The sequence below is a fragment of the Lepidochelys kempii genome, chromosome 25, assembly GCF_965140265.1.
Source record: "Lepidochelys kempii isolate rLepKem1 chromosome 25, rLepKem1.hap2, whole genome shotgun sequence".
NCBI lineage: Eukaryota > Metazoa > Chordata > Testudines > Cheloniidae > Lepidochelys > Lepidochelys kempii.
Genome location: NC_133280.1, coordinates 3,585,534 through 3,612,081, shown reverse-complemented (window position 1 = coordinate 3,612,081; position 26,548 = coordinate 3,585,534). Strand labels below are relative to the sequence as shown.

The following is a 26,548-nucleotide window of genomic DNA, read 5'->3' as shown; positions in this document are numbered from 1 at the left end:
AAATGGAGAACAATCCCCCCAGTCTCAGTGTCCCACCTAGTGGGTCAGGGACAGGCCAGATCCCTTTCCAAATTAGACCTTCCCTTCTGGTGTTTCTCACAGACCAGGTCAACCCCTCCTGTGTCCGATCAGGGGTTGTGGGGGATGCGTGGAACCCAGACCCACCCTCTACACCAGCTTCCAGCCCAGGGCCCTGTGGATTGCAACGGTCTACAATATCCCCTGTATCAGCTGCGTGACAGCTACAACTCCCTGGGCTACTTCCCCATGGTCTTCCCCCAGCACCTTCTTTATCCTCACTGCAGGATCTTCCTCCTGAAGCCTGATCACACTTGTACTCTTTAGTCCTCCAGCTGTACACCTTGTCACTCCCTGATCCTTGTGCACCCCCCCACCACTCACTGATGGGAGGTCCTTTTTAAATCAGGTGTCCTGATTCGCCTGCGTGCCATAATTGATTCTAGTAAATTCTTAATTGGCTCCAGGTGTCTTAATAAGCTTGCCTGTCTTAATTGGTTCTAGCAGGTTCCTGATTTCTCTAGGGCAGCCCCTGCTCTGGTCACTCAGGGAACAGAAAACTATTCATCCAGTAGCCAGTATATTTGCCTTCGACCAGACTCCTGTACCCCACTGCTCTGGGTCATAGAATCATAGAATATCAGGGTTGGAAGGGACCCCAGAAGGTCATCTAGTCCAACCCCCTGCTCAAAGCAGGACCAGTTCCCAGTTAAATCATCCCAGCCAGGGCTTTGTCAAGCCTGACCTTAAAAACCTCTAAGGAAGGAGATTCTACCACCTCCCTAGGTAACGCATTCCAGTGTTTCACCACCCTCTTAGTGAAAAAGTTTTTCCTAATATCCAATCTAAACCTCCCCCACTGCAACTTGAGACCACTACTCCTCGTTCTGTCATCTGCTACCATTGAGAACAGTCTAGAGCCATCCTCTTTGGAACCCCCTTTCAGGTAGTTGAAAGCAGCTATCAAATCCCCCCTCATTCTTCTCTTCTGCAGGCTAAACAATCCCAGCTCCCTCAGCCTCTCCTCATAACTCATGTGTTCCAGTCCCCTAATCATTTTTGTTGCCCTTCGCTGGACTCTCTCCAATTTATCCACATCCTTCTTGAAGTGTGGGGCCCAAAACTGGACACAGTACTCCAGATGAGGCCTCACCAATGTCGAATAGAGGGGAACGATCACGTCCCTCGATCTGCTCGCTATGCCCCTACTTATACAGCCCAAAATGCCATTGGCCTTCTTGGCAACAAGGGCACACTGCTGACTCATATCCAGCTTCTCGTCCACTGTCACCCCTAGGTCCTTTTCCGCAGAACTGCTGCCTAGCCATTCGGTCCCTAGTCTGTAGCTGTGCATTGGGTTCTTCCGTCCTAAGTGCAGGACCCTGCACTTATCCTTATTGAACCTCATCAGATTTCTTTTGGCCCAATCCTCCAATTTGTCTAGGTCTTTCTGTATCCTATCCCTCCCCTCCAGCGTATCTACCACTCCTCCCAGTTTAGTATCATCCGCAAATTTGCTGAGAGTGCAATCCACACCATCCTCCAGATCATTTATGAAGATATTGAACAAAACTGGCCCCAGGACCGACCCTTGGGGTACTCCACTTGATACTGGCTGCCAACTAGACATGGAGCCATTGATCACTACCCGTTGAGCCCGACAATCTAGCCAGCTTTCTACCCACCTTGTAGTGCATTCATCCAGCCCATACTTCCTTAACTTGCTGACAAGAATACTGTGGGAGACCGTGTCAAAAGCTTTGCTAAAGTCAAGAAACAATACATCCACTGCTTTCCCTTCATCCACAGAACCAGTAATCTCATCATAAAAGGCAATTAGATTAGTCAGGCATGACCTTCCCTTGGTGAATCCATGCTGTCTGTCACAAATACCTTACTGGTTGCCCAGAAGCCAACAACACAGTTCCCTTAAAGCAATCCTCCACCCAGACACCCAAGTCACATATGATGAGGATTACTGTAGATCTTGTTCACCATATAAGAAAGTTCTACCAATCACAAAGGATCGGACACTTTACCTCCCAGGCTAATGAATATTTCAGTTCTTACCCAAAACATGCTTACAGCCAGTTCTTGTTAACTAAACTAAAATTTATTTAAAAAGAAAAGAGAGAGAGTATTGGTTAAAAGATCAGTATACATACAGATATGAGTACAGTTCTGAGATCAGATTCATAATAGAGATAAAAAGAAAAGGAGGACTTGTGGCACCTTAGAGACTAACAAATTTATTTGAGCACAAGCTTTCGTGAGATACAGCTCACTTCATTGGATGCATTCCTATGAGTTTTTTCATGAAGTTGATAGATTTCCACTCCATACGGCTAAATTCAGTGCCCTGCATAATGCATCCGATGAAGTGAGCTGTAGCTCACGAAAGCTTATGCTCAAATAAATTGGTTAGTCTCTAAGGTGCCACAAGTACTCCTTTTCTTTTTGCGAATACAGACTAACACGGCGGCTTCTCTTAAACCTGTCATAGTAGAGATAGTGAGCTTTGTAGTTGCAAAGAGTTCTTTCAGAATTAGTCCATAAGTTATAGTCCAATGTCCAAATTCAGGGGATCCAGTTAGAACTGGAAATCTCAGCCTTATCACTTAAGCTTCCCCTGCATGAAGCATCAAGCAGATTTGAGATAAAAAGGATCAGGACCCAAGAGGTTTTGATACAGTTCCAGGCCTTTTCTTGACAGGTTGGAGGCTTTAGGGAAATAATAGACAATCATGGAGACTTTGAAGTAGACCTATTTCCTAAGCATCGCCGGTAATTAGCTACACAGATTAACATAAGGCAATTGCATGTTTCCCATCATTCTCAGGTGATTTGCTAAACATTTCAAAGGAGATGAATACAGCCATATCCCATGTTTATAGTTCATTTAAATGTAAATATTTCCTTTTGATCTCTAAATTAACAGAATACAGCATAGACAGGGACTGTTTGACTACATTGTTATCCTCTAACAAGACACAAGTACACACATATAATTAGTATCACCTCTAACTTCTAACAATACAGGTTTGCATTTCAAAGGTTCTAGCCTATCTACCATGGAATGGCCATAATGACCATTTGCATACTTTTCTAGTGTCTCTAAAGGTTGGCTCTGGGTCATTTAGCCTGCAAGCTGCTTAACCCTTTCTAGCCATGCGTCACACTTTGTATAAGATTCGTTGCAATTATATAACAGTGGTAGCAACAATGGTTTGATTGATCATACTCTATTCAGATCATGTCACAGCAAGATTGGGCCTTTCCAACTGGAAATGCTCAGGAAGGAGGCACTGGGAAATGCTGCTGTTCTCAGGAGCCAGAAGAATCCAGCCCTGAGGAAGTGGGCCCCAGAAATATGTCTCTCTTGCTGCACAGATCTCCTGTCTCCCTCGGAGAGGTTGATTTTGATGGGCTGGGTGAGGGGCCCCTCCCTTCTCAGGCCACCCCCCATTCACTTGTGGCTCCTCTTGCTTCTCATTGTTGCAGACCAGCGGATTGGCACATGTTTCTCGGCGCTGATCGGCGGGCGCTGCGCTGGGGAGCTCCCGGGCCAGTACACCAAGATGCAGTGCTGCTGTGACTCCGGGCGCTGCTGGGCGATCGGGCAGACCCCTGAAATGTGCCCCGTCAGGGGATCCGGTAGGCAACACAACGGGAAAGCCACTAGTGCCCCCCTGAGTGCGACCTGTTCTTAACATCCGTGAGCTGTGCTTGCGAGTGTTTCTGGGAGGAAAGGTCGGTGAGGGTCGCATTGGATTGCACAAAGCCAGGGAATTCAGGGGTAAGGGCCCCCAACCCGTTCCCCCTTTGGAAAAGAACAGCAGAAGGGGTCCAGCAAGGGCAGTAACCTCCCCAGCCTACCCCAGCCTTGCCCTGGCTCCCTGGGCTTGGGAAGAGATCAGAAGGAGCGAAGGGCTGCAGCAGAGGGCTGGGAATCGGGTCTCTGGAATTTGTTTCCAGCTCTGCCTTGCTGCATGACTGCGCTTCCCCTTCTTGGGCCTACATCTGCCCCTCCGGAAAGCAGGGCCAAGCTCCTTACAGGGGCTGTCACTGGAAAACCAATAGCAGCAGCAAAATTACCCCCCCCCCCCCCCCGCCCCTCCTGGGTAGCCCCATGCCTGCTGCACAGAGCAGACAGCTCTTCCTATTGCTGCAATGTGGGAGCTACTGGCCAAATGCGACCACAAGACCCACCTCACCTGGGCTTCATTGATGAAGGGGAGTAAAGCTCTCTCCCAGCCCACCCTCCCCCAAGCCCCTGCTTTCCCTGCCCCAGCCACTGTTGCTTTCATGCCAGTGTTACCTCTGCCTCCCACGTGAGACGGGCAGGGACACTCGGCCCGCGGTGTTGGAGTGACGCTCGGGCGGCTGTTTCGTTTCAGATGAGTACCGCAGGCTCTGCATTGAAGGGCTCCCGGCCGTGCCGGGCTTTTCTGGGAGCTTCCCTGGGATTCCTGGGTTTGGGCCAAATGGTGTCGGGCCTGGAATCAGCGGACCTGGAGGCATTGGACCAAATGGGGCAAATGGCCAAGGCGGGATCCCGGGGCTTCCTGGGATGGGCCCTGGAAGTTCGAGCATTGGTAAATTAAATCTCCTTTCTGCTAGCGCTGGACCACCTTGGCTGCGTCTCTTCCAGGCTGTGTGCATACCTGGTGTGCCTGCCTGAGCTGCACACGTGCTGGGAACAGCGCTGTTACCAGACGCTGGGGTTCTTTTGACATGGCTGGACTGATGGGATGTGACACTAAAGCTGTGCAGAATGCTGGGCCCAGCACACAGATCACACGGCATCTCCTGGCACAGCAAGGAGCTCCGGATGGCTCTGAGTCCCAAAGAGGCAGGCTGCCGTCCAGCAAAAATGTCTTTCTAGTTACAGAACTGGAAAAGAGCTTCAGCAGCCCCTTCCCCTCCCTCTCATGGCATGGCAGAGCCCAGCTCCACCAGCCAGAGGGCCCAGACAGGGTGTGGGATGCTGGCTGCTGGAGCGAGCATCGGGAGGGGAGTCAGGATGTCATGGATTCTGATCCCAGCCCTGCCACTGATGTGCTGTGTGCCCTTGGGCCAGTCACTTACAGTCTGCTCTGACACTTGGCTGGGAGCCTGCTGGTAGGGGTTGGGTCTCCGCCGCCAGCAAAGGTGGTCACCCCTTGCAGGGGCAGCCCTGCACCCCTCTGTTTGGTTTCCCAGCTCCAAGAGGGGCTTTGCTGCGCTGTGTGTGGTGATCGGAGTCATGGGATCAGATAGGCACCTCAGCGTCTAGCCCTTGTCATTGCAAAGAAAAGTGTGACCCAAGGGTAGCTAATGAGGCAATTGACATTTGCTTGAGTCTGCAGGTGCTTGAAACGCAAGCTCTGAGCCAGGGAGCTACCTGTTCATCATAACTCTGAAAGCTGCTGCTTTGGGCCTTTGTCATTAGTCTGGACAAGGTCCTGTAGGGGCGCCCCCATGCCCTCCTGCTCCACACTGAGCAGGGGCCACAGCTAGAGGAGGGGAGCAGCAATCCGGCTTCTTCTCTCGCTGGGAGTTGGGATGTACTCATGGCACATCTCCACTGCAGCGGGGAGGTGTGAGTCTCAGCACGGGGGTGCAGGCGGGATTGTACTTGGGTGGCCAGCGCTGCAGCAGCCATGCTGATCGTCCCAGGCACTAACTCCAGCAGGTGGGTCCACCTGTCCTGAGATTTCCCATGCCCCGCTGCTGTGCAGACCCCCTAAGCGTGACCTGGATTGGCTAACGTTGGTCTTGGTCACAAAGTTATCCTGCCTGTTTAATTCCTGGCCCCTCCATTCAGGATGTTGCCCCCCAGTCCCCAGCACTTTTGGGTGAAAGATCACAAGAGCACTCTGGGAAATGAGGAGCCAGAGCCCCTTTGCTGCTGCCCTTCAGGTCTGAGCTGCAGCAGCCCCTGCTACGCCAGGCTCACAGCTTGGCCAGACTGCTGGTGTAGTGACCACATGGGGCCTGGGCGAGGCCCTGCAACAGCTAGTGACTGAAGACTCGAGCTGGGGCCTGGCCAGATTTCCAGAGTTGGGTGGGGAAGGCCCAGGACCAGCAAGGTCCCCTAGAACCAGCTTTGCAGCCCGTTCCATCCTCCGACAGCTCCTTAGCCGAGTCCGTGCAGACAAGCCAGTGCTGGCTCCTTGGCCTCGCGTTGGAGTGAGCTCATTGGGCTGGCCTGCCCTGGGAGTACAGTGCCCCTGCCCATGTCAGTGCCTTGGAGAAGGGGATGGGCCTGCCCGCAGTCCCTGGTGGGGGAGGCGCGGTGTGTTGCAGGTGATGCTGGGAGGCCCATGCAAAAGCACGCCTTTCGGGAGGTGTGCCCTCTGGGGGTGTTCTCCCCTCTCTCAGACGGCGGGCTTCTCGGGTGTGGGGAACGGAGCAGGGCGCTCAAGGCTGCCATTCCAGGCTCTCTTCTCTCTGGGGTTTCCAGGGACTGCCACCTTAAATCAGACCATCGACATCTGCAAGCACTTCACCAACCTGTGTCTGAACGGGCGCTGCATCCCCACCCCCTCCAGCTACCGCTGCGAATGCAACATGGGATACAAGCAGGACGTGCGTGGCGAGTGCATTGGTGAGAGAATCCCCTGGGCCAGGCACCAGCTGCACCGCCGGCCCCACTCCTGCTCTGCCGCAGACAGCTGCTCCCCCTTGGCGCCCTGGCAGCCTCGGGGGTGCTTGCAGCTGCCTCCCACCCCCAGCCTGAGCTTCATGGAATAGTCCTGGGGTTGCCCCCAGCTAGTGGGATTAAGCAGCGCAGAGCAGCACTCTTGTGGCACTGCGGCGCGGGGCGGGGTGAGGCAGTGGCATGGGGGCTGTACCTGGCACCACGAGGGACACTGGGGGCAGCCACTCCCCCTCCTCTGTTGCAGTCTGATCATGGGTAGGCGGAAGAGTTGCCATCAATTTAGTTCCCTGTTGCTGAATATGGCAGGGCCCTAAAATACCTGTTCTCTGTTCACACACCACCCCCCCAACAAAGACAGCACCTGGGATGAGGGGCCCTGGGGTCTTCCGACTCTGGGCTGCAGCCCCGCAAAGTCCTCCTCATAGTGCCCAGCCACCCCTGTGCCCGGGGCACCGAGGCCTTTCTGACCCCCCAGGCTTCACTGGCTTCTGCAACGACAGGCCGGAGGTGGCTCCTCTACTCAGGTCTCCGTAGAGCAGTGCGTGTGACCTGCTGCACCTCACTGGCCCCTTCACGCTGGCCTGGCAGGGTGGTGCTGATCCTGAGGAAATGGTAGGGTCGGGCCCTTGCTGACCTAACAACATTCCTATTCCTGAGCTGGGGTTTAGCTAGGCGGCCCCATGGGACCCTGGTGAAGGGCTGCCAAGCAGCACCGGGCTCTGGCACTGCCTTCCCAGGGGTTGGGGGCTGCCAGCTTCATGCCCTTTTCCTTCCAGATGTGGACGAATGTTCCAGCAGCCCCTGCGTGCACGGCGACTGTGTGAACACACCTGGTTCCTACCACTGCAAGTGCCATGAGGGCTTCCAGAGCACCCCCACCAAGCAGGCCTGTGTCGGTACGTCCGTCTCAGGGCTAGCACAAGACGCCCCAGCGGGTCAGGAGGACGGGCTCAAAAACAGAGTGCAGAGTGGAGCCCCGAGCTCCCAGAAGCAGTGCCCTGCGGGCCGTAGAGTGAAGGGAGAGCTGCTGGCACCAGTGCCCTCTCAGCAATCAGCTGCTCACTGCAGGGCAGCAGATGCTTTTGCTGGTGTGCCCAGAGGTGCTGAGGGTGATGCGGGCCAAGCAAGATGCGAGCCATGGGCCAGTACCACGCACTTTGCTTTGACAAAGACGGGCTTTCACAGAGGGTCTGTTCCAGTTTAATTCCTTTAATTACGGAGGGAGATTTTTACCAAACTAGTTAAATCTGTACAACCCCAGTTGTGGGCACAGTTATATCAGTATGAAGGGGCCTTATGCCAGTTCAGCTTGTTCCCTTTCGTACACAGGAATAAGCTATGCCCGCGTGGCATTATATCCCCCGAAAAACTACCTGAGAAGACCGAGGCGGGGCCCAGTGGCAATCATGTCATGCAGGGTCATGCAATTAAAGACTGCACCGAAATGCACACACACAAGGGGCAAGGGCGAGTCTGGCAGTTCCTAACTTTTGAGTGCTGGATGGTGGAACTCTGGTAGTGTTTTGTGGGTAATTTCCTAGGCTTTTAAAAAGCAAAGTGAAACCCAGCAATTCCATCCTGCGGTATCAGACTGCCACCCAGGTGGGTCACTGGCAGGGTGGGGACTGTTCGAGCCACCTCACAGACCTCTGCCGCTTGAGCTAAGAGGACCCAGTAGCCAGGGGAGGTTGTCCTAGGCCAGCCCTGGGGGTGATGGGACACAGACTCTATCAGTGGATTTTACAGCTTCTTGCTGACAGCAGGGGAACATAGAGGACTCTTGGGTTCCAGTCCAAGTTCTGGGGGGAGGATACTGTAATTGACCCTTCTGTCCCTGTCCCCGCAGCCTCCCCTTGTCTCCTTCTGCTCCTATCCCCCCCGCTCAGCTCCTGCCCCATTCCCTGCCTGCTTCTATGTCCCCTGCTGCTCCTATCCTGACCCCCTCCCCAGCTTCTGCTCATATTTCTCCCATTGCTGCTTCTCTCCTCACCCGCTGTCCCCCGCTCTAGCTTCTCCCCTGGTTCCTATCCCCCCCTTACAGTGGGAAGGGCTGGTGACCAGCTGGCCGAGTGGGCAGCTCATGGCCTCAAGGTTCTGCTGGTCAAGTGGTCCCAGAGGGGGCCCCAGCTGCAACCTCAATCATCCCCTCATGCTCTGATTGCTGCCTCAGAGCTGATCACTGCAAAGGAGAGGGGGGCAAGGTGTGGGGACCGAGGCCCACCTTCTCCAGTGGGTCCCCACCCAGAGTCTCAGGCGTCTTGGAATGTCCAGCCCAGCTACTAAGCACTCGGTTACCCCATGGGTCACTTCCTGCCAGTTTGGGGCCTAGTCACAGGCTTAGCAGACTCTCCTCACTCAGTGTCATAGAATCATAGAACATCAGGGTTGGAAGGGACCCCAGGAGGTCATCTAGTCCAACCCCCTGCTCACAGCAGGACTGATCCCCAATTTTTGCCCCAGATCCCTAAACGGCCCCCTCAAGGATTGAACTCACAGCCCTGGGTTTAGCAGGCGAGCCCTGCCACAGCGAGTGCTGCTCACTGCGCGGAGGCTGAAGCCCTGGTCAGGCAGAGCAGAGTAACTGGGGAGGGAAGGAGGCCGAGGCTGGGGAAGGGGGTTCTCTGATGGGACGAAGGGCTGGATCCAAAGCCCGTCGCAGTCGGAAGAGAGGTGTCAGTGAGCTACAGATCAAGCCCATACGTGGGCTGTATCGAGCAGCTGAGGGCAGAGGGGCTGGCAGAGGCTTTTGCAGGGGGCCAGGAGCACAGAGCAAGTCTCCCCCAGGGAGATGCACCTTGCACAGGGAGGGAGTGTGGGCTGTCAGAGCCGGGACCTACTGCACGGATCTGAGAGCAGGATCCTGCCCTTCCTTGGGAATGGGTTCGCCTAGGAGCCAGCCATGGCTATGTGGCCTTGACTCCAGCTGGATGGAGAGGGAGTCATTGCTGGGGTTACGAGGCTCAAGCAGCTCATGTGTCTGCTGCTACCTGGCTGTGTTTGTTTCCCTGCCAGATATTGACGAGTGCATCATGAATGGCGTCATGTGCAGGAACGGCCGGTGTGTTAACACCGACGGCAGCTTCCAGTGCATCTGCAACGCAGGCTTCGAAATCACCCCCGATGGCAAGAACTGTGTCGGTGAGCAGCTTCCTTCAGCATGAGATCAGCTGCAGGCCTTGGATGGGGCCAGTTCCTGTTCTCACGCACACACCACGGACTCCAGCAGGGAGGGAAGGAGGGCAGAACTGGACCCATTAGCAGCAGTAATCCCGTGCACATATATAGCAGATTCATCCAGAAGAGCCAGACCCCAGGGGCTTTACAGAGTTCTGCTCTCACCCAGCCACCTCTGGGGTGAATGCAGTTTAGCAGCATCTCCCAACCATTGAAGGCGGGGGGAAGAGTCAGTGACCTGGTAGAAACTGCTCCCTGCATGTAAGTAGGGAGAGTGAGGGATCTTGCAAGGGCTCTTGTGAATCATGCCATGGGATCGTTAGTGGGAGATTTACATCACCTTTGCGAGCCTGCACTGGCAGCCGCACTGCGCCCCACGCAAGAGGAGAGAGCAGAAGTCAGCTCTGGCTCCACTGCCAGGGTGCCCAAGTGTCACCAGGGCTGATTCCTGCAGCAGCTGGACATTTTCTTAAGGATCTCAGTATCTGGGAAAGGCTTTGCAGGCCCATCCAGGACTAGCCAGCCCTGGCCTCCTTGCTGTGGGGCATGATTTGTACACAGCCCCATCATTAGCTCCTGCAGCTTGCCCTTGGTACCCGGCCTTTGGGTCCCACAGAGGAGGAATCCGCAAGAAATTTTAAACTTTCCTTAAAGAAATGGCTTCAACCCCTTCCGGTTGTGTATTAACCCTTAATACGTGAAGGGAATGAAAGCAGAGGCAGTGCTGTCGGCCTGAGGCAGCCTGCGGCGGTAGGTGGACATGAGGTGTGATAGCTGGATTTTCATCTCGGAGAGGTTAGCGCTGAAGCCCAACAAGGATCAGCTAAACATCAGCATTGCTAAAGATTTTGTTGTGGTAGAAATATCCAACTCACCTGTTTATCCTGCCTTCCCCAACTGCCCCCACCGCTCTAGGGGCCAAAAGGCTCATCTGCCTCCAGCCCCCCGGCAGCTAAACAAAGAGCAGAATAAACGCCATGCCTGGCAAGGGCTGGGGGGATGACTCTGTGGCTGAGGGAAGGGGGTGGGAACCTTCCTTTCCCAATTTCCTGCAGTCCTTGCTTTGCTGCCAGACTCAGGCCCCACTTGCCAAGGGGAGCCAGCGAAATCTTGCTTTTCCCACAGGGTTCCTCCAGAACAGGGAGGGTCACATTGTGCCTCAGAAAAATCCACCCTGTGCCTCCGAAGCTCCCATTCCCCTCCTTAAGAGGAAGGGCAGCCCAATGGGCAGGGCCCTGCCCTAGGATGCGGGAGTAATGGGTTCAAGTCACTCCTTGCCCACAGACCTGCTGTGTTGGGCCAGTTGCTCAGCTTCTGTGGGCCTCAGTGCCCCCCCACACACCCTGGGGAGAATAGCACTGCCCTGCTCCCCAGGCAGCTGGGAGGGCCAGTGCCTGGACCATTGTGATAGCCTACTATGGTGATGGGTGCTCAGAGGGTGTCCCAGCCCCGGGTTTCATTTAGTTGTTAGCAAAGAACCAAACCTTCCCATGGTTTGCGTACGAATAGTCCTTTGTGTAAGGTGCGGCTGGCTCAGTGGGTGGCCCCTCTCCCTTGGGTGCTGCTGGCTCAGCCAGTAGCCCCGTCCCTTGGGTGCTGCTGGCTCAGTGGGTGGACTCTCTCCCTTGGGTGCTGCTGGCTCAGCTGGTAGCCCTGTCCCTTGGGTGCTGCTGGCTCCGTGGGTGGCCCCTCTCCCTTCGGTGCTGTTGGCTCAGCCGGTAGCCCCGTCCCTTGGGTGCTGCTGGCTCAGTGGGTGGACTCTCTCCCTTGGGTGCTGCTGGCTCAGCTGGTAGCCCCGTCCCTTGGGTGCTGCTGGCTCCGTGGGTGGCCCCTCTCCCTTGGGTGCTGTTGGCTCAGCCGGTAGCCCCGTCCCTTGGGTGCTGCTGGCTCCGTGGGTGGCCCCTCTCCCTTGGGTGCTGTTGGCTCAGCCGGTAGCCCTGTCCCTTGGGTGCTGCTGGCTCCGTGGGTAGCCCCTCTCCCTTGGGTGCTGTTGGCTCAGTGGGTGGCCTCTCTCCCTTGGGTGCTGCTGGCTCAGCCGGTAGCCCCGTCCCTTGGGTGCTGCTGGCTCCGTGGGTGGCCCCTCTCCCTTGGGTGCTGTTGGCTCAGCCGGTAGCCCCATCCCTTGGGTGCTGCTGGCTCCGTGGGTGGCCCCTTTCCCTTGGGTGCTGTTGGCTCAGTGGGTGGCCTCTCTCCCTTGGGTGCTGCTGGCTCAGCCGGTAGCCCCGTCCCTTGGGTGCTGCTGGCTCCGTGGGTGGCCCCTCTCCCTTGGGTGCTGTTGGCTCAGCTGGTAGCCCCATCCCTTGGGTGCTGCTGGCTCCGTGGGTGGCCCCTTTCCCTTGGGTGCTGTTGGCTCAGTGGGTGGCCTCTCTCCCTTGGGTGCTGCTGGCTCAGCCGGTAGCCCCGTCCCTTGGGTGCTGCTGGCTCCGTGGGTGGCCCCTCTCCCTTGGGTGCTGTTGGCTCAGCATGCACTGCATTGTGCTGCCCCTCTTCTGTCACTGCACAAAGCCACCGGGGCTCTTGCTGCCCCTCCCCCAGTGGCAGCACAAATCCTCCCTCCAGCCCCACCCCTGCAGATGCGGGTCAGAGAGGCAGCACCTGGCTCTGCAGTGGGATTCGAAGGGGCTTTCTCTCGCTGTTGGCATGTGCGGAGCCCCGGCCCGGAGCGCTCTGCTTACGGAGGTCCCTGGGGGGGCCCAGCTCGGGGGCCAGGAGATGGCAGCACGCGTTGCGAAGTGATCGTGTGCCGGGGGACCGTGGCTCTGCCTGGCACTGCACTGGCAGACGTTCTCACTGTCCAGCCTGGGGGCCGCGCAGGCCCAGGGCTGCTCTGAACCCATCCGTAGTGCTGGGGCAAACCGCGATTGGCGCGTGCAGGGCCGGGCAGGGAACAGAAGGAGCCAAGCCCAGAAGCCCTGCTGCACCTTGCAGGCTCTGCTCATGCTTTTTGTCATCCCCCAGACCACGATGAATGCGCCACGACCAACATGTGCCTCAATGGGATGTGTATTAATGAAGACGGCAGCTTCAAATGCATCTGTAAACCCGGCTTTGTGCTGGCTCCCAATGGGCGCTACTGTGTTGGTGCGTAGACTGCAGGGGTCGGTCCCTCCCCCGGTCCTGGTGTGCGCCGGGTGTCTCTGGGTGTCTGTGCAGCGGGAGTGAAGGGAGGCAGCGGGGGGAGTGGAGGGCCAGGCATGTGGCTCCATATACCTGTGGTACTGGCTGAATTTTCTGCTCTCCCACCAGGCTAAGCAGCAGAGCCAGGAGTGCCAGTCTGCTTGGGGGGGAGGGAGTGGGCCTGCTCTCAGAGGGCTGGAGGGTGCCATGGTCGGGGAGCAAGCCTGCTCTCAGAGGACTGGAGGGTGCCATGGGATGGGGGAGGCTGCTCTCAGAGGGCTGGAGGGTGCCGTGGGATGGGGGAGGCTGCTCTCAGAGGGCTGGAGGGTGCCATGGTTGGGGAGCAAGCCTGCTCTCAGAGGGCTGGAGGGTGCATGGGGTGGAGGGGGCTGCTCTCAGAGGGCTGGAGGGTGCCCTGGGGATGGGGGAGGCTGCTCTCAGAGGGCTGGAGGATGCAGGGGGAGAAGGCAACACTCCGGTTTCACCCAGTAATTGGTTGAAGTGAAGGAGCCTCATGCTGAGCAGTTGGAGGGAGCTAGAGAACTGGGCACCCTGCTAGCCCCAGCCAGCCAGGGCGAGCCAAGGGCAAACTACATTGAGTGCTGCAGCCATGCGTGCTGGGGGCCCTTCCCTAAGCTACGGAGCCCCTGAGAGTCTCCCTGTTGGAGACTGAACCCCTTCCCTGCCTGTCCTGCCGCCAGTCAGTAGGTAACAGCCACTGTGTGCTTCCTTCTTAGACATTGACGAGTGCGAGACTCCTGGCATCTGCATGAACGGCTGGTGCATTAACACGGAGGGCTCCTTTCGCTGTGAGTGCCTGGGCGGCCTGGCTATCGGCGTGGACGGGCGGGTGTGCGTGGACACCCACATGCGCAGCACCTGCTATGGAGGCATTAAGAAGGGCACCTGTGCTCGCCCCTTCCCAGGAGCAGTCACCAAGTCCGAATGCTGCTGTGCTAACCCTGACCATGGCTTTGGAGAGCCCTGCCAGCCCTGCCCGGCCAAAAACTCGGGTGAGCGCCACGGCTGTGTGTTTGTGGAAATCCAAGGGGAACGTGCTCAGAGCTGCAGGATCCCTCTGGGGTGGACCAGCCCATCCAGCACAAGCATCACAAGTGTCCTGGAATGGCCACGGATGCTCTGCATCATGGGCTAGCTACACAGTGCTTCCCAAACGGGGCTCTCTAGAGCCCACGCTGCTCGTACAGGTGCTGAGTTTAACCTTTCCTCCAGGGCGCTCTGCCCTGAAGCCCTGCTCCCACACCACTTCCTCCCCCAAGGCCCCACCTGTGCCCTGCCTCTTCCCACCCCTGCTCCATCCCCTCCCCAAAGCTCCTTCTCCTCCCCCAGCCCCTCCCCGAGCTGTGGCTAGGCGTTCTGCGGGGGGGCTGCTGCACCCCTGGCTTGAAGCGGTTCCATCACATACAGGGTTTAGAGTTTGGATCAAAAGCTCTCAGCCCCCGACTGTACAAACTGTTCCAGCCCCCATGCTGAGCACCCACTATTTTTTGCTGTGGGTGCTCCAGCCCCAGAGCACGCACGGAGTTGGCGCCTGTGGCTGCTGATCCATGGCTGGCCAGCTGCCCATACGGTGCTGGTTCCTCTGCTTCCAGCTGCCAAATCCTATAGGAAAAAGCTAAAACGCCTGTGACTCCCCAGTGTCCCTTGCGTGGAGGCGGTTGCTGCACTTGCCACAGGACTGTTATCAGAGAATCCGAGAATCTCAGGGTTAGAAGGGACCTCAGGAGGTATCTAGTCCCACCCCCTGCTCAAAGCGGGACCAATCCCCAACTAAATCATCCCAGCCAGGGCTTTCTCAAACTGGGCCGTAAAAACCTCCAAGGATGGAGATTCCACCACCTCCCTAGGTAACCCATTCCAGTGTTTCACCACCCTCCTAGTGAGAAAGTTTTTCCTAATATCCAACCTAAACCTCCCCCACTGCAACTTGAAACCATTACTCCTCGTTCTGTCATCTGCAACCACTGAGAACAGTCTAGATCCACCCTCTTTGGAACCCCCTTTCAGGTAGTTGAAAGCAGCTATCAAATCCCCCCTCATTCTTCTCTTCCACTAAACAATCCCAGTTCCCTCAGCCTCTCCTCATGAGTCATGTGTTCCAGTCCCCTAATCATTTTTGTTGCCCTCTGCTGGACTCTTTCCAATTTTTCGATATACTTCTTGTAGTGTGGGGCCCAAAACTGGACACAGTACTCCAGATGAGGCCTCACCAATGTCGAATAAAGGGGAACGATCACGTCCCTTGATCTGCTGGCAATGCCCCTACTTATACAGCCCAAAATGCCATTGGCCTTCTTGGCAACAAGGGCACACTGTTGACTCATATCCAGCTTCTCGTCCACTGTAACTCCTCGGTCCTTTTCTGCAGAACTGCTGCCGAGCCATTCAGTCCCTAGTCTGTAGCGGTGCATGGGATTCTTCCGTCCTCAGGACTCTGCACTTGTCCTTCTTGAACCTCATCAGATTTCTTTTGGCCCAATCCTCTCATTTTTCTAGGTCCCTCTGTATCCTATCCCTACCCTCCAGCGTATCTACCTCTCCTCTCAATTTAGTGTCATCTGCAAACTTGCTGAGGGGGCAATCCATGCCATCCTCCAGATCATTAATGATGATATTGAACAAAACCGGCCCCAGGACCGACCCATGGGGCACTCCACTTGATACCGGCTGCCAACTAGACATGGAGCCATTGATCACTACCCGCTGAGCCCGACAATCTAGCCAGCTTTCTATCCACCTTATAGTCCATTCATCCAGCCCATACTTCTTTAACTTGTTGGCAAGAATGCTGTGGGAGACTGTGTCAAAAGCTTTGCTAAAGTCAAGGAATAATATGTCCATCGCTTTCCCCTCATCCACAGAGCCAGTTATCTTGTCATAGAAGGCAATTAGATTAGTCAGTCATGACTTGCCCTTGGTGAATCCATGCTGACTGTTCCTGATCACTTTCCTCTCCTCTAAGTGCTTCAGAATTGATTCCTTGAGGACATGCTCCATGATTTTTCCAGGGACTGAGGTGAGGCTGACTGGCCTGTAGTTCCCCGGATCCTCCTTCTTCCCTTTTTTAAAGATGGTCACTACATTAGCCTTTTTCCAGTCGTCCGGGACTTCCCCCGATCGCCAGAAGTTTTCAAATGGCCAGTGGCTCTGCAATCGCATCCGCCAACTCCTTTAGCACTCTCAGATGCAGCGCATCCGGCCCCATGGACTTGTGCTCGTCCAGCTTTTCTAAATAGTCCCGAACCACTTCTTTCTCCACAGAGGGCTGGTCACCTCCTCACCATGCTGTGCTGCCCAGTGCAGTAGTCTGGGAGCTGACCTTGTTCTTGAAGGCAGAGGCAAAAAAAGCATTGAGTACATTCGCTTTTTCCACATCCTCTGTCACTAGGCTACCTCCCTCATTCAACACTTTCCTTGACTTTCTTCTTGTTGATAACATACCTGAAGAAACCCTTCTTGTTACTCTTAACATCTCTTGCTAGCTGCAACTCCAAGTGTGAAGTGGCCTTCCTGATTTCACTCCTGCATGCGTGAGCTATATTTTTATACTCTTCCCTGGTCATTTGTCCAGTCTTCCACTTCTTGTAAGCTTCTTTTTTGTGTTTAAGATCAGCAAGGATTTCACTGTGAAGCCAAGCTGGTCGCCTGCCATATTTTCTATTCTTTCTACACATCGGGATGGTTTGTTCCTGTAACCTCAATAAGGATTCTTTAAAATACAGCCCGCTCTCCTGGACTCCTTTCCCCCTCATGTTATTCTCCCAGGGGATCCTGCCCATCAGTTCCCGGAGGGAGTCAAAGTCTGCTTTTCTGAAGTCCAGGTTCCGTATTCTGCTGCTCTCCTTTCTTCCTTAGCCTCACCGGTGCTACGTGAGGTGCTTAGGGGCCGTCTCACCATTGAGATGTGCAATGCTCTCGGAAGCGGTGGGGGGAGCACTGTGCTAGGCCATTTTTACATCTAATTCTAGTCGTTGCTGCTAACAGCTGCTGACATAAAAGTTGCAAAAGTGCTGCACAGGCTCATAAGTTACGGGCTCCTTTTGGCGGGACGTTTCCCATGCTGGCTCTCTGCCCAAAGGTGAGGGGTTTTGTGTGTCTGGAAAAGTTTGACCCAATTGCGCTCAGCCATTTTTGAGTTATTCAGAGTGAAATGACTAATACGTGCACTGGTGTGTTTTGTTCATGCAGATATCTGGAAATGGCTGGAACGCTCAGGTTCATGCCTGGGGGGGGGGTGTATTATTCCTCCCTGGGCTTCATTAGGCTTGAAAACCTGGGTTTGTGCTAACAAAGTGATGAGCACATGAAAGTACTGTGTGAAGCCTGCACAGTAAACAACAGCTCTTAAGCCTTCAGGGGCCCAATCCTGCAAGCAGTCAGCACATGGGGAACTTTTCTCACATAAGCAAAGATGTGCATGTGCATAAGGGACTGCAGGAGCAGGTCCAAGCATTCATGCAAGTCACTGGGGCTGCCTGTGCTGTCAGCAGGGACTGCGTGTACAGGTGCTTGCAGGCTAGAGTCCCACATAACCGTGGGCCTGGGTACTAGAAGTGATTCCTCCTGACTGCCAAGAGGCCCGTCGGTGCTGGTTAGGCAGCATGCTGGGGACTCTGGGTTGCTTTTACCTCATTTCTTCATCTTTTCTTTCTTTAAAGGGCCAGGGAAATGAAATGCCCAAATTCTCCCGAGTGTGATGTCACAGCTGGCCAGTCACACTCCCAGGGCAGGCAACTCCAAACAGCATTTGGCCACATTTGGATCTCAGAAGCTCCAGTGTTTCCTCAGCCATGTTGCACGTACGAAATAGTCTCGACTCTGTTTCCTTTGATAACACTGAACTTTCCTGGGTGACTGTTTGTTGTTTAAAGAGAGCAGACGTGCAGTGTAGGTATGTGAATACCCAAGAAACCCTCCCTTTGTCATTTCCTGGCTTGACGGTGCAGCCTTACTACCACTCTGAGGTCTCACAGTTCCATAGGTTCATAGAGTTGAAGGCCAGAAGGGACCATTAGATCATCTAGGCTGCCCTCCTACATAGCACAGGCCATTTCACCCAGTTACTCCAGTAGTGAGCCCAATAACTTGGGTTTGGCTAAGCAGACCTTCCAGAAAGGCCCCCAGCTTTGATCTGAAGACATCAAGAGATGGAGAATCCACCACTTCCCTTGGTTAATCACCCTCACTGTTAAAATGGGCCCAATTTCTATTCTGAATTTGTCTGGCTTCAGTTTCCAGGCATTGGTTCTTGTTCTGCCTTTCGCAGCTAGACTAAGCAGCTCTTTAGAACCGAGCATTTCTCCCTGGGATGGTGTTTAGGCACCGTAATTGAGTGACCTCTCAATCTTCTTTCTGATCAGCTAAACAGATCAAGTTCTTTAAATCTCCCACGGTCAGGCATTCTCTCCAGCCCTCAAATCATTTTGTGGCGCTTTTCTGAACCTTCTGCAATTTTGCAACATCCTTGTAGAAATGTGGATTCCAGAACTGGACGCAGTGTCCAGTATTGTCTCACCAATGCCATATACTGAGGTAAAATCACCTCCTTGCTCCTACTCACCACTCCCTTCTTTATACATCCAGGGATCACATCAGCCATTTTTGCCACAGCATCACACTGGGAGCTCGTGTCGAGCTGCTTGTCCACTCTAGTCCCTAATGCCTGTTCAGAGTCCCTGCTAAGCAGGACAAAGTCTCTCATTCTGTGGGTGTGACCTGCATTCCTTGTTCCTAGATGTCTGACCTTGCACTTGGTTGTGTTCAACTATATTTCATTTCAATGGGCCCAGCTTACCGCGTGATCCAGATAGCTCAGTAGGACAGCCATGTTTTCATCGTTATTTACCATCCGCACTATTGTGGCATCTGCAAATGTTATCAGCAGGGAGTTTACATTTACTTCCAGATAGTTGACGAAAATGTTGAAAAGCATCGGGCCTAGCATCAATCCCTGTAGAGCCCCACTGGAAACAGCCCCATTCCACGATGAGTCACCACTGACAACTACTTTTGGAGATCTGTCAGTCAGCTAGTTCTTAATCCATTGAACACGTGCTCAGCTGATATTGTGTAGTGCACTAGGTTAGATTCTTGTATGGAATGCATTTCGGCAGGTGATCCTGCAATGCTGAACTGGTGATGGGGACCCTTCCCCTGTTGCACTCAAAAGTAATTGCAATATTAAAGAGTTGTATTTTAAAAATGTATAATCCATTATTACAGACAGCCAGCGTTCTGCAGGCTCATGATGTGATACTACAGCAAATAATAATCATCATCATCATTGAAACGGTTCTGTTCGGTTTTGAAATGATCTCGTTTTGTTAATACTGTACAGACGAGCAAATGAATCTAACTGTCAAACTTCTCTCCACAGCCGAATTCCAGGCACTCTGCAGCAGCGGCATAGGAATAACAGCTGATGGCAGAGGTAAGGGCTTCCCCAAGCACCATATTATAGGGAAAGGAGGACTTGGGGCACCGTAGAGACTAACAAATTGTTTACTCTCTAAGGTGCCACAGTTCTCCTTTTCTTTTTGCAGATACAGACTAACACAGCTGCTATTCTGAAACCTGTCATATTATAAGGAGTTGCCCATAATTAAGGTTGCCTAACACTTCCCATTGAAGCCCCTGCTTTCAGTTGCTTATAACGAAGTGTGTGTGCATTTACATGAGTGTGTGGCCATGCGTGTGGGTTGGGTAACTATGTATATGTGCACAGTGACCCGGCTAAGCTAAGCTAGCTGTGAGGAGAGGCAGGGGCAAAAGGATCATTTAAATGTTTAGAACTTTATAAGGGAAAACCCAAAGATTGTATCAAGAGCATAAATAACATAGAACATTACCAAGTACTTACTACGTATAGGTTTCAGAGTAACAGCCGTGTTAGTCTGTATTTGCAAAAAGAAAAGGAGGACTTGTGGCACCTTAGAGACTAACCAATTTATTTGAGCATGAGCTTTCGTGAGCTACAGCTGTATAAATAAATTGGTTGGTCTCTAAGGTGCCACAAGTCCTCCTTTTCTTTTTACTACGTATACTAATTACTTGTAGGTTATCAACACATGACCATTGGTTACTCTTCCTGACTCTGTGCAGTGTGCATTGTGGTTAACGTGAACATAAGAGATGAGTAAACAATCTACTGTGTCACTTCGGAGAAGACCCGACTTTTCCTCTCCTTGGCTCTAAGTCCAGTGCTGCTCTCACTGGCCTGTTCTTTGCTTCCCTTTGGCCGGAAGTGCTCCTTTGATTCGCTTTTCCTGCAGCTGTACCTCTTTTCACTGAGTTTATCCACAGGCGGGTTTCTTCACCAACTGGGCCCTCCCTTCTCCATTGGGCACCTTTGAACTGTATTCCTTCACTAGCTGTTAAATCAGCTGATCATGTACTGTAGGTCCTTTGTGGGTGGGCTTCTCATTTACTGTTTCCAGGATCTGTTTTCCTGTAAAACTGCTTTTTGATCAATTCCCTTTTTCACCAATCAGATTTCCTTTCAGTTGTTTCCCTTGAGACTCTCTCTGTGGATTTGATTTCCCTCTACTTCCCTTCTCTAGCAGTGTCTGCTCACATACCCCCAGCTATTTGTTTCTGCTTCTCCTGACTTGAAACCCGTCCTCTTTTCCTTCTTTCCTCCCTCTCACTTTCCAGTCCCCTGTTGTTATTCTCCTGTTCTTCTATTTTATCCCCTCCCCTCTGATCCCAGCTCCAGTTCTCCAGTGGCTCAGCATCTAGATTCTTCTGCTTCCCCCCTTCTTCTCTAGCAGCTTCTTCCAACTTCCCCCTTCAGGCAGATCCTGAGCTGCCTCCCAGTTCGAGCGTCCCTCTCACTGGCTGTCTCTCGCTCCAGGACAGCTCCAGCAGGTGCTAATGCCAGGGTCAGGGTTACTACATGTATGCGCATGAGCCTGTGTGGGAGGAGGCGTGTCCTCACGCACATGTGTGTATGAGTGAGCATGGGTTTGGTTTTCATGTGGGAGTGTGGATGTGAGAGTGAGCATTTGTGTGTGCATGCGTGTGAGTGTGTCTGTACCTAGTGAGAGTGGATACGTCTCTGCATGCCTCTGATTCTGCCTTAAAAGCCAGCAACTTAATGTTAGACAAACTTCTCCAGGTCAGCTCCAGACCCTGTGCTGTGTACTGAACTACCCGGCTGGTTCTTGGCACCCTGGTGCAGGCTGCGTGTCTGGGGCTGCAGAGTGTTGCTTTGTGCCCTGCTTCGACACGAATTCAGAGTGTGTCCGAGCGCATCCTCTCCCCTGTCCCTGCCATGCTCTGGCCAGTTCCCGGCTCATGGACGTGCAGTGTTTGCAGCCTCCCGGAGAGAACAGAGCCGATGGGAGCATGCTGGGGCATTTGGGGCATGATGCCAAGGGGCGGCTTTGGAGTAGACAGCTGGCAGGTCAGGCGGCAGGCAGCATGCTGCCAGCACTCAGCAGTGTTCAGATCCGCAGGAAGAGAGCAACACAGCCAGACAGCTCTGGCCTTTCCAAGTCTGCTGAATGGGAAGGAGCCAGAGGCAAACCCTGGAGGCCTCTGCTTCTTTAAGGGCACTGTGTCTTGGTGCAGCACTGCCCAGGCTGCAGGTCAGGTGCCCGTTAGCCAGGAGCTAGGATCTGATATGCCCCTGAGCACAGAGTCACTGCCAATGTGGGCCAAGAACTCTGCCACACTGCAGTAGGGGAGTCAATTTCAGGGCGGGAGTTCGCCCAGCCGTACAGAGACACAGAGACTAGCAGGGCTGGCATGGCTATGGGGCTGCACCGCCTTGCACCTGCCCAGTACGGCAAGGCTGGAGTCACTGCTGCCTGGCCCTCGGTCCGCCGGAGCCTGCATTGGGCCCCCAAGGCAGGGGATTCTCTTCGCAGTGGAAGAGTTGCCTTGGCTGAGTGCTGAAGCTTTGCTCCTAATGTGTGGAGGGGTGCACTTTAGAGCCGCAGCAGGAGCTGCTGTCTGCCAGGCTGAGGAGGTGTCTGCTCCTGGGCGTTGCCTAGCCCAGGGCACTTCTTTGGTCAGACACATGCTCCCAGGTGGGCATGCTGAAAAACCTTCCCCAGGATGGCAAGCAGCCAGCTCTGCAGCTGATTAACAGGCCATGTGGGCACTGATTGCAGCTATGGGCCACGCTCCTGCATGGCAGGCTTGGTGCAGGCTTTACACACTCCAGAAAGTTCCTGGAACTCAAGCCTAGGATGCTGTGCCCCAGCTGCCAGCCTCCTGGGCGTGACCATGGGTCAAAGACCAACCCACTTTGCCATGCAGCCAGCCCAGGGCTCTGACCCTAGCCTGCTGCTCAGTCTGGCCTGGCACTGGGCCCTGAGCCCTGCCCATTGCTCCATGTAGCTGGCCTGGGGCTCTAAACCCAGCCCGCTGCACCTTGCAGACAGTCCAAGCCCCTGAGCTCAGCCCACTGCACCGTTCGGCCTGGCACTGAGCCTTGAGTCCAGCCCACTGTGCCATGCGGCCTAGCACTGAGCCCTAAGCCCAGCCCGCTGCACTGTGTAGCCTGGCACTGAGCCCTGAGCCCAGTCCACTGCACTGTGTGGCCTGGCACTGAGCCTTGAGTCCAACCCGCTGCACCGTCCAGCCAGTACAGAGCCCTGAATCCACCTCACAGTCCTGTGGAACAGAGCCATCCATTTGGGGCAGGTTTGTTCCAGGCACTGGAAGTTCCCAGGGGTTTTTAGGCTGCGACTTGTCCCACCCTGCTAGCCAGCCCCCTCCAGCTCTTCGCCCTCTGCCAGACATGCACAGCCCTCCTGCACACCACTGCCAGGACTACGGGGCCCCCCCACACCTGCCAGGGCACATGGGCTGCAGCTCAGACAGCTCTTGATGGCAACAATAGGAAAAAGAAATTGACTTTGGCCTGTCCCCTTCCTGTGAGCTCAGTGCGTGGCCAGCCGGGTGGGCGAGTTCAGTTCAGCAGGGAGAGTGCAGTGGGCATGCGGGTGCTACCTGGGGGCCATTCCTTGCCCCTGCTTCTAGCCCAGCTGCCCTGAGACTGCTCTCCACGACACCTGGGTGGCACCCTGCCAACCCAGTGGCTTCTCCTACCTCCTTGCCAGCCCCCGGCCCCAGCAGGCAGTGCTGCCTTGGGTGTAGTGGAGGGCATGTGCAGATTCCCTGCGGTGGCTCCTGCCCTCAGCATGCTGGCACGGCGCCCGGCTCACACCTCCTTCGGTGTTCCTGGGCGGGGGGATGTGTAGACTGCCAATGGCAGGCGGGGATGGCTGGCGCTCAGCTGGACCTGCTGTCAGGCTGCACTGGCTCTGTGCACCGGGCTGAGTCTCCCACCTCCTAAGGCAGCTCCCTGGTCTCATGCCCAGCACTGCCCCCTGTGAATCACACGCCTGCTGCCTGCCTGGGCTTGGCACGCCACATGGTCGGTGGGAGAGACCCCAGGCCAGTGGAAGGGTGTTTCCTTCCCCCCGCTCTGGGGTGCTGCAGGGCATCGATGCCAGAGTCTTCTGAGAATCCAACTTTTAATCAAAGGAGCAAACGGCTCCTCGGATGGGGGCTGTTATTCCCCTTGCAATAGCTCTGCTCCCGCACTGACGGGGCAGCGGACGGACATGGACAGAGGTCACACTGACTCAGTGCACGGCTCGGGGCGTTCTCGTGGGCGCTCCCCAGGCAGGAGGAACTGCACTCCGCCCATAGGGCTAGGGGGCTTTGTGGCCCCCATTAGCCCTGTGCCCCCAGTGTGTGCTCTGCACCAGACTCACTCCCATGGAGGTAGCTGCATTTCCGTGCCACGGGGAAGGTTTCTGCCGGCCAGGAATCACACTGCTGAGTGCTGGGTAGAAGCCCTTGCCCTCTGAACCCTGGAGACTCCTCTAGGGGCAGGGCTGGGGGGCAGAGCCATGCTGCACTCCCAGCACTGGCCATGCACTCTGCTGGGTGGGGGGAGGCGAGGGAGTGTCAGCAGAGGGGTAGTTAGGAGGGGCCTGCGGGCAGCAGCGGGTGCAGCGTTGGAGGCTGGGGAACATTCGGGAGTCAGCCGCTGTTCCTGCTCCATCGTTCTGTGTGGCTCCTTCCCCTGCACAGATATCAATGAGTGCGCCCTCAACCCGGACATCTGCCCCAACGGCATGTGTGAGAACCTGCGCGGGAGTTACCGCTGCATCTGCAACCTGGGCTACGAGTCAGATCCCACGGGCAAGAACTGCGTGGGTGAGTTCCGGCCGGGCAGCGGGCAGTGTGGGCAGCCTCTGGCTGGAGGCCCAGGCTGTGCTCAGAGCATGGCAGGTGGCTGGCTGGGGGCAGCTATGCAGGCCAGTCGTAGGCCAGAACTGACAGGCCAGGAGGCTGGGCACTTGGCGGCCGGGTTCTGCACTGAGCCCGGGCAGTGGGGCGGAGGGTTATGGCAGGAGCTGAAGCCCCAGAATGCAGAGTTCTCTGCTGGGGATGGTCCCCTGGCACTGGGTATAGCCCGCATGAACGCAGCTGCAGAGCAGTATTTTTGCCAGTTAATACAGTCCCCAAATGCTTGGTGCCCTAGTGCCCTATCAAGGTAGGGGTGTAAAGCATTGAACTGTGGTGGGCACCGGAGGGGGAGCCCAGGCAAGCCAGGGCCTGGGGACAGTGACTGCAAAGGAAACAGAGCTCCAGCCAGCCACACTCAGCCCTGCGGTAAGTCCCTTGGCCGAGGGGAGAAATCGCCGACTGCTGCCCTGCAGCTCTGCCCCATCCTGCTGCAAGGCCTCCCACTCTGTCTCTCAGGGAAGCAAACGGGGCAGCTTTCCCCATCCCCTTTCAGGCGGCGCCTGTAAGCTTATGCAGGAGCCCCTCGGGCTGGGCGGGCGGACCCCTGGGAGCTCTTTCCAGCCCTTGCTGCTGGGGAGACCTGGGCGTTGTCACACACTAGCCTTGCCTGTCTCTGCCCACAGATGTTGACGAGTGCGCCGTCAATCGTTTGCTCTGTGACAACGGTCTGTGCCGCAACACGCCTGGCAGCTACACGTGCACCTGCCCCAAGGGCTTTGTCTTCAGGACGGAGACAGACACCTGTGAAGGTAACGTCTCCTCGGGCCCCACTGGCTGAGCCGGAGCACTGCTACCTTTGCTCCCAGGAGAAGCAGGAACAGCCCCATGTCAAAGCTGCAACCTGCTCCCATTCCAAGCCCTGCTTTACATACCGGGCCTCAGCACAAACCTGATTTTCTGTTGAAGTTCAGTGAAGTTTCTTGCAAGCTGCAGTAGCAGCTCTGCCGGAACGAAGCCGGCTGGAGGGCCGGATGCTGTGGCAGGTGGATGGCTGTGGACCCGTTCTCATCCCTGGCATTGTTCTGTGTGGCTTTGCGCTGGCCAGGAGCCATGTGAGCAGCACAGACTGAGCCGTCACTCCGGAGTGAATCCCTCTGCTGGCATGCTGCCCATGCTCCTGGCTGGGCTGGGTCTCACTGAAGCTCCTCACAGTTCTCCCTGGGCCTGACTAACTGCAATAACTTTGTCTTCCACCAGTTTCACCCCCTCACTGCTCACCCCCTTCCCAGATCGTCACTAAACATCCTAACAACACAGGGCCTAGCACAAAGCCTTGGAGTCCTCACTAGCTAATGGGATAGTTATTGCCCCTCTGTGTCCTGCTCTTCCCCCATGTCCCTCTCACCAGGGCTGCTTAGCTCCTCCGGCAGCCTTGCAGGGCTTTTTTGGCCTTTAGACAATCCAATGACTGCTGCAGCTCTCCTGTCTCCACTGCCCTGCCAGGGGTCACGGGTGGGTTAGGGGAGCACCAGTCCCTTGTTACCTGCGGCTCCAGCTCCAGGACTGGGTCTGAGCCGAGGGGCTCACCGCAGGGTTACAGCTCATCCCACTGGAGAGGCAGGGCTGGCCGTCCAGGCTGCAGCTGCTCCAGACTCCCCAGGCTGGGGCTGCTCCGAGCCCTGGGAGCACTGGGTCTCAGGTTCTGGGAATGCTGTTCTGGTAACAGTCATTCTCCTGTCTCAGATATCAACGAGTGCACCTCCACCCCCTGTGTGAACGGGGTCTGCAGGAACAACGCCGGCTCCTTTGCGTGCGAGTGCTCCCCGGGCAGCAAACTGGACCCCAGCGGCACCATCTGTGTGGGTAAGGGGCTCCTGTCAGAGCCAGGGACGGGGAGGCTTAGTGTCCATCTGCACCAGAGCCGGGCATGGGAAAAAATCTCAGCCCCTCCCCTCAACAGGCACGACTGGCCTGTCATTGTCACACCAGCTTTGCAGATTTGCCAGGAGCTGTGTCTTTTCTGCGCAGCCGGTAAGGCCCAAAAGCATCCCAGGAGCCAGCACTGTCCCAGCCACTGCCCTGGTGTAGAAAAGCCCTCAAGGAGCTGCAGCAGGCGTTAGCTGGTGTGAGGTTCCCAGTGGTAGGGTCCCAGAGCCACCCGCTCCGTGGGCAGAGAGGAGCTGGTCCTGGCAGGCTGTCGCTCACATGCAGGTGTAACTACGGCCCTTCGTCTGAGTCGGTCATGTTGCTAAATTAGCGTCCATGCTCGTTTGGACATGAGCTTTGTTTACATGGCTCTGCACCAAACTCTTCGGGTTGCCCTGCACTCCTCCCTCAGGCAAAGCTGCCACTGTCCAGCCTGCG

At 55.4% G+C, this 26,548-nt stretch overlaps 1 protein-coding gene across 11 annotated transcripts in view; it reads left to right on the top strand.

Moving 5' to 3' along the window:
* Positions 1-26,548, top strand: part of FBN3 (fibrillin 3) — a 312,259-nt gene that overhangs the window by 196,869 nt on the left and 88,842 nt on the right. For all 11 annotated transcript variants that reach the window (XR_012156160.1, XM_073323920.1, XM_073323921.1 and 8 more), the window contains 11 exons: positions 3,520-3,672; positions 4,416-4,613; positions 6,464-6,607; positions 7,438-7,557; positions 9,674-9,799; positions 12,794-12,916; positions 13,690-13,965; positions 19,350-19,403; positions 24,026-24,151; positions 24,868-24,993; positions 25,928-26,047. Coding sequence is in view for 10 of the 11 variants with exons in the window: in XM_073323920.1 (XP_073180021.1) it covers positions 3,520-3,672; positions 4,416-4,613; positions 6,464-6,607; positions 7,438-7,557; positions 9,674-9,799; positions 12,794-12,916; positions 13,690-13,965; positions 19,350-19,403; positions 24,026-24,151; positions 24,868-24,993; positions 25,928-26,047 (1,566 nt within the window). In the remaining variant the exon portion in view is untranslated. The remainder of the gene's footprint in view (positions 1-3,519; positions 3,673-4,415; positions 4,614-6,463; positions 6,608-7,437; positions 7,558-9,673; positions 9,800-12,793; positions 12,917-13,689; positions 13,966-19,349; positions 19,404-24,025; positions 24,152-24,867; positions 24,994-25,927; positions 26,048-26,548) is intronic.